Below are 8075 nucleotides of genomic sequence, written 5' to 3'. Positions count from 1 at the left end.
TTTGTTCTGTGTATCTTATGTTATGTATTTGGAAAATTAGAAAATTGATGAACTGGAATCCCATATTTGGAAATTTGCTGAGTATTTGAAAAGGTTGGTGAACTGAGAATCATGTATTTGAATTTGGAAAATTGAAGAACCTGGAACCATTTTCAATGTATGTGATATATTTATTAGAAAAATTGATGAATTGAGAACCACATACTTAAGCAATTTTACTGTGTAAAATTGATCAGTTTTATGAGAACCTCATAAATTTCTTCACAAGTTTCTTATGATATTCGTATACATATATTTGTTGTGTCTTCTTTTTAGTTAACTACTTGTATTTATACAGGATGTTAAATTCTTTGTACAATATCCGCCCAGTCATGCAATACGATATGCTTCTTACATGAACCCGAAAGTTACAAAAGAATTGAAGGACAAGCTTACGGATAGACAGTTTGAACTCTTTTCCGAGACTATATTTGGGAAATACCTCGACATGCAGCATTGTGAAGTTCAACCACAGATGTTCAGGTGTTTTATGGTTAGAGAGCTAAAAAAAAGTACCCCTACTGCTTTTGTTATTGATGTTAATGGTTTCGAATTGACGTTCCAGCTTTTCGATTTTGCATTAATGACTGGGTTGAAGTGTTTCGGGGAAGAAATTGTCGTTAACTCTAAGAAAAAGACACTGTTGGATACATGACAGAAGGAGCAATTTCAAATACACAACAATTGACTGTCTCTTCATGCGTAAGGTTGATCAAACATATCTTGCATACAACAACCCGGAAACTGGACCCAATGTAGCCAACGAAGAAGACGGTATATGTCAATATGTTAAGGGCTACAGATTCCATACAAATGTCCCTTGGCATTCAATTGACAATATTTTTATACCTGTCAACATTAAAGAGGATAATCATTGGATTTTGGTCGTACTCTCATTCAATGACGGGTATTTTATGTATATATCTTTTATTAGTTAAGTATTTTCAGTAGTCGACTGAGTTTTAATGAGTCATATATATATGTATACTCTTTTCGGATAATCATTGTTGGCATTCAGAGTGTATTTTATGTATCTGTAAAACTATCCAGTGTATCTGGTTGTCTATTTTTTTTTTCAAATACACACAGTTTTTAATGTTTCTTTTCGGTACGACAGGAGACTTTATGTGTACAACTCATACCGAGGCAGCACAGGCCACAATGCCGTTGTTAGAAAGGAAGTACAAAAGCTTGTTGCCCTCCTGCCACATTATCTACACATAAGTGGATTCTACACTCAAAAAACTGGCATAAATTGGCAGAATCATCCAGCTAATACGGACATGATACAGAATGAGAACCTTCAAGTGGAGTATGTAGAAAATCTGCCGCAGCAAGATACTACCAGCATGTACGTATATTTTAATGTATTGCAATTTTTAATATATGGGGTTCATTCTAATAATTCTACATCTTTTATACCTTACCAGGGATTGTGGTGCATACGTAGCAGCGTTCGTTGAATATCTAAGCACTGGTGAAGGTATCCCGGCACAAATCGATGCAACAATGATCCGCACTAGGTATGGCGCACTCCTTTGGGACTATGCTGCACGGAAGATCGATGAACATGCTATGAGCGACATTGAGGCGCCACCAAAACAAGTTAGGCCAGCATTGGATTATGGCAAAGCTGTCAGAATTGATATTACTTAGGATTGATGTAGGAATATTTAATTGTAATTTCAGACTATGGCTATTTTGATAGCAAATATTTTAGCTTTAGTTAGTTTAAGACTATCTTATCATTATACTTAAGTTTTAACTGGAACATTTAAGCTTACTCTAATTTATCAAAGTTGTGTGATTTTATTTTGGGAATTTAGATGGATGTGTATATCTAGCTATCTCTCGGAAGCGACTAAGTGAGGTACACTATAAATACGTACGCGTATTTAGATATTGAAACAAGGGTGTTATATGTATTTGAAAACGCCAAACCCATAAACATTAACATATTTCAAATACATCTGCAAGTTTTTTCAGATACACTGTTTAAATTACATGTATTTGATATATATATCTCGGAAGCGACTAAGTGAGGTACACTATAAATACGTACGCGTATTTAGATATTGAAACAATGGTGTTATATGTATTTGAAAACGCCAAACCCATAAACATTAACATATTTCAAATACATCTGCAAGTTTTTTTCAGATACACTGATTAAATTACATGTATTTGATGTATGTTGGAATCAATAATACATTTTAATAAACGGTGACCATTTTTTGGATGAATGTGTAAATCTGCCTACATTCTAATATACAGTGACCATTGTGTGATTTTGTTAGTTCAATTTATATGAATGTGTATATCTTGCTATATGTATTTGAATTCGCCCAACCCATAAACATCAACATATTTCAAATACATCTGCAACTTATTAAGATGGCAGAGTCAGATACACTTTCTACATTATATATATTTGATGTATTTTGGCACCATTATTACCTATTAAAATATAGTAACTATTTTTTTTTTAAAAGAACTGATGCTGCCTTTTATATTCATTTGTGAATGAATTTAAAGATAACTATTCAATACAATTCTAAATGAAGATATCACACAAGTAGTACATGAAACAAATTTCATTTTTCATTCAAAAAAAAATGCAAACCAACAGTGTATTTAGTCTAAACTTCGACAAACAAAAAAATAATTATTTCCTTCTAGGAGTATTACTACAAGATCTTCTATTGTGTCCAGTCTGTCCACAAGTAATGCAAGCATGTCTCTTTTTTCCAAGAAGCAATTCAAATAACGGCTTATCACGCTTTTTCTTCGGCCTACCAGGAGGTCTCTTGTATCTTGGTGGCAAAACAACATCCTCTGATATGTATGTTGGAATCTTCCATTCCCGCTCGTCAGGGAGAGGATCCACGGCGACATCATACGTCTTCACCACGGTGTGCCGTTTGAACAATTCGAAACAGTAATCATCAACCATTAGATTTTTCTTCTTAATGACAGCCCATGCATGTGGGCATGGAATTTCGTCTATTTGAAACATCCGACAACTGCACGTTTTGTTGTCCAAGTTAACGATGAAACGCCTTCCTGCATCATATACCGTGTACAAGTATTCGGTTGATGGTTCGGCCTACAACATATCAGTCAAAATCAACAAAAACATACTTCAGATACATCAAAAACACATAAGTTCATGATTGCAAAGATTAAACCATTATAGTCATAAACATATTGCTAATTATTATTCATAGCGGACTAATTGTATTTGATCAATCTAGTCACATACACCAAATATGTGAAAATATTTGACACACATATCCAGACTGCATATAATTAAATACAACAAATACAGTAATGTAATAGAATCAAGATACTTATTCAACTAATAAATACATGTTATCATTTTCACAAAGATCTAACAGATTCCATATGATAATTATATCAACTACAACGAACATAAATGAATCTCAATCGAACATACTTAAGCAATTTGAAAAGAAACATACCGTCATACGTAAACATAGATACTCATTTATTGACAACATCTCCTGAAACTTTTTACCGAGTGTTGTGAACGTGTATATACCATTTTTCCGGTTATTATAATTCCATCTCCCAAACATCTTCCTCACTTCTTCTAGAAAATCAAATATAGGAAGCTCTCTTGCTGCTACAAGGTGACGATTAATACACTCTGCTATGTTTGAAGTCATTGTCCACCCTCGGTTAGCAGTTGCATACACTCTAGCCCACTTCTCTCTTCCAGCCAATTCCAAATACTCTGCCACCCGAAAATCTGCCTTCTCAACTTTGCCCATAAGCTCATCAAAATCTTCCTGCGTGTATGCTTTTGCCATTGCATAAAACACGGGACTCAACACATCATGGCTCTTCTTATACTTCTTACATACGTTACCCCAAAGATGCCATATGCATGCATAATGCGGCACATTCGGATAGATTCTAGAAACAGCTTTGTTTATGCTTTCATGCCTATCGGAAACAATACACATGTTCTCTCTCACACCATACGCTTCCCTGAATCGCTCAAAGAACCACGTCCAAGACCTGTCATTTTCTGAATCTATCACACCATATGCTAAAGGAAGTATATTACCTACACATACCGCGGCAATAAAAAAAAAATAGTTCTACATATTCATTCTTTAGTATAATCAAGCTGAACCGTGTATTTGACTTACCTGCACCATCTAACGTGCTTGCTGAAACGAACGTTCCGTTGTATGCTGTTTTGAGGTGGCTCCCGTCAACTACAACAATTGGCCTACAACAATCAAACCCTTTGATGAATGCATACAATGCTATAAACAGATACAGAAACTCGTTTTTGTCGGATTTTCGCATTCTTATATGTGAACCTGGATACGTTTTATCCAAGATGTATAGGTACCCAGGTAATTTTTTTGTAAGAATCCGATGGTTCACCCATTAAATCCTTCATTGCTTTTTCCTTAGCCCGCCAAGCGACCATATAGGACACATCCATTCCAAGATCATTTCTTACATCCTCCGCTATATCATTAGGTGTGTATTTCCTCTTATGGTTGGCTACTTTTGGTTTTACAATTCCACCTATAAACCAACTTGTCGCATGGCGTTATGAATACACCTTATCTTTTAGCGGACATGTATGCTTGTCACGAAACTCCCTAACCTTGAACATTTCTGATTTACCAACGCTCGATGCCCTAAATTTCCAATCACACTCTTCAGACACACATACTAGTGTATAGCTTCAAATACAAACATGAAAACAAATGCATTAGTTGACAATATATCAGATAACTACATTAAATTTAAAATATAATAGTTCAGAACAATTAAACACACCTTATCGCATTTGACCTCTCGGCACGAAAATTGAACCTGTTGGAAATTGCATAATTCGCCATAACAGCCTTCAATGTATCTTTGTCCTTGTAAACTTGATCAACAACAACCTCTTTTTGGTTCTTATCTGATATAACCAGATTTGTGTCGTTTTCGAACACAACAACGGCATTACCACAACTTGAAGAAGCTAAGTCTCCACTCACTACTGTTTCCATAGCATTTGTTTGTTTTATGTAACCAATTTGCAAAAATCCTCCTTCAATACAACTTTCACCAGATACACAAGTATAAAGTTTTTTATCAGTTGTAGTTATGCACAAAGGATACATCGCTAACTGTTTGTTGTCTTTCTTCAATTCCACACACACCCTAACACTCATATCATTATGTATTTCCATTGGCGTATCGTTACCTTCAACTATATATTTGATGTATATGTTTTTCAGTTGCATGTCTATATTCAGCTGAGTTGCAACTGCTTGTAATAAATCAATATATGTCGAATATTCTTTAAACGCCACTGCATCGATTTTGAAATTCACATAGCAGTTTTCATTGTTCCAATTACCTGAGTGTCTTATCAACGACGATATAGTGGACATTCTTGTACTCAAAATGAATGAATTAGTTGAGATTGAATACAACCTGAAATACATTATAAAATAATATACAAAATTAAATACACAAACCTACTACATACAGATTTTCAAATACATTAACATTTATGTATCTGAGTTAGCTTATGAAAACACTATCTCAGATACATAAATACACACAGCCATATATACACATCTTGAAACATATTTGAAGCAGAAACTGTGTTTATCAAATACGCACATAGTTTCGAACACACCAGTTGATATCATAATGAACACAAGAAACAGTCTACCAAATACATATAGCCTACAGAATTATATATACAACAATCCATTCTATACAGTATTCCAAATACATTAACACTCGTGACAAACGTAAGAGATATACAACACACTGTCTCAAATACAAAAATACATACAAAGACATCGTATTTATTAATGTATTTGGGATGGGAAAACAACAACACAGCAAAAACACCAAGATTTGTGTATTCACAAATTGAAACAAACTACATAAATACGAAAACAGAATGTATGTGTTTTCAACACACACTTCATCACTGGTCAAATACCCAACAAACATACAACACAAAGATACTACATTCAGTTTTTTGCCGAACATATAACATTTATTTGAAGCTCGTCACTGAAGAGGAATTCAAAGACGAAGAAACTTAGCAAGGTTTGACAAATAAAAAGTAAAAAAACTAAAAAAACCAATGCCAATCTGAAATACATTTTCAGTGTTTTTATTAAAAAAAAAAAAAGGTACTTTCGAATTACCATTAGAATGATCGTATTTTGCTGTTTTGCTGTTTTTGCTCTGCAGTTGACTGGTTTGAATTTTTGAATTTTACGTTGCATTTGAAAAAGATGGGTGGAAAGAAGGAGAATCGTGAAGAATATGGAAATTGAAGCTAATTTTGTGGAGCAGATTATGAAAGATATTATTATGAAATATATTTTCCCATTTAAGACCAAATTAAATGCCTATTTCTAAGGGATCTGTTTTACTGGTTACAGCTTCTGAGTCTATTTACTATACTGTAAAATACACGCAATACATATAGTAATTAACTAAAAAGGTAGCTACGAAATGTAATAAATAAAATGGTAGTTACTAATGGTAAGAACCTATAATAAGGTAGTCATTCCTGTAAGTTTGCCATTAATAAATGACGATATATAGGTACCGGGTAAACTTTGCCGGCTTGCACAGTACTAGGTAAAGTGAAAACTTTGGGACATTTTTAAAAATATAGAGCATTTGAAAATATTTACGCCAGATAGCCCAATATATAATATTATACAATATTAATATCTAGGGGGAAAAATTTATACATAATGTATCAATCTTGTATACAGTATATAAAAGATGTTTATACATAAATATGAGCTAAATCTGATGTTTATACATAAAGTGTGGACAACATGGCGTAATTTTATTCAAAAATAGACAGAGAGCATAATTTTCCCTATAATTTGGTTTAAAAAAATAAATAATTCTTTTTAGATTGTTATTGTTTGAAGTTCAACTTTAAATCAATTTAACTTATTCTATTCTTGGTATTGTTTGATGTTCTTGCGCATGTTTAATCGTAATTAAACTCCTTCTCAACTTCCCACATCGAATTCTAAAATGATTAAATATGCATCGGAGCAAAGCTTAAAAGTTCTTTTCCTTTTTTCAGAAAAAAACTTTAACTTCTAACTTTTCTTTTCATATTTTCAATGTTACCTAAACAAAAAATTCATTAATTGAATTCATTTCTCTATATGTAATTTTGGACGAATGAAAGCTCGCAGCAGTATAATCTATTCATCAGTTATTTATCATAAGCTGTAAGTATTTCTAATATTCTATGGAACCTAACCCTTTTTTCCTAATTGTTTTGTTTATTTATATTTTATTATGGTAAAGGTCAGCTTTCATTTTTTAACGTCTCTCTATATTCTACTAATTTACTATTAAGGATTTTCGTCTAGGACATGGACATACATGTTCTGAATAGTAAATATGCAAACTGGTTATTGAGATTTATCAAGCGCTTGGGATATGAATAATATGATGACATCCAATAGTTTCTTTTATTTTGCTGGATAATAAATGCAATATCAAATATCTTTGTATATAAATAATAAAAAAAATTAAATCATGTTTGTAAATATTTTATGTAACTTGATGTATATAGCACGCACACATGCAAGCCATATGCGCTGTTGTAACACCCCGAAATTTTTAAACTTATACTTGCATTTTCAATTGACCATATCTTTATATTAAAGAGATCTTTACTTGGCGCTCCCTACGTGAATTTGAGGATATATGAAAATTTCGCACTTTAGATGTCACGACCCAACCTAGGGCCATGACGAGTGACCGAGCTTAACCTGCCTGATAACCCAACTTATGTTACCTGTACTCACTCATGGAATTCAAAAGGGTTTATTTAACTAAGTTTGAAAGTTGTAAATAGAATAACAAAGTCGACCTGTAACTTAAAACATCCCAAAACATATTGATACATATGCGTAACGTATGACAAGGCAAACCAACCACGCTACCAATACTTCTGTACAACAAAACAATGGCCGACAAGGCCAAACAGT

General features: G+C 33.2%; 1 protein-coding gene across 1 annotated transcript; it reads right to left on the bottom strand.

The window, feature by feature from the left end:
* Window positions 1–2704: 2704 nt before the first annotated feature.
* On the bottom strand, window positions 2705–5471 carry LOC132644715 (uncharacterized). The gene is made up of 5 exons (XM_060361320.1): window positions 4867–5471; window positions 4711–4769; window positions 4218–4394; window positions 3522–4132; window positions 2705–3145 (listed from the first exon to the last, which is right to left on the bottom strand). Exons 1-5 carry the CDS (start codon window positions 5469–5471, stop codon window positions 2705–2707), a joined length of 1893 nt encoding a protein of 630 aa, XP_060217303.1.
* Window positions 5472–8075: the final 2604 nt, after the last annotated feature.

The sequence above is a fragment of the Lycium barbarum genome, chromosome 6 (assembly GCF_019175385.1).
Source record: "Lycium barbarum isolate Lr01 chromosome 6, ASM1917538v2, whole genome shotgun sequence".
Taxonomy (NCBI): Eukaryota; Viridiplantae; Streptophyta; class Magnoliopsida; order Solanales; family Solanaceae; genus Lycium; species Lycium barbarum.
The sequence above is the reverse complement of the archived record's forward strand: the minus strand, read 5'-3'. Positions and strand labels throughout refer to the sequence as shown.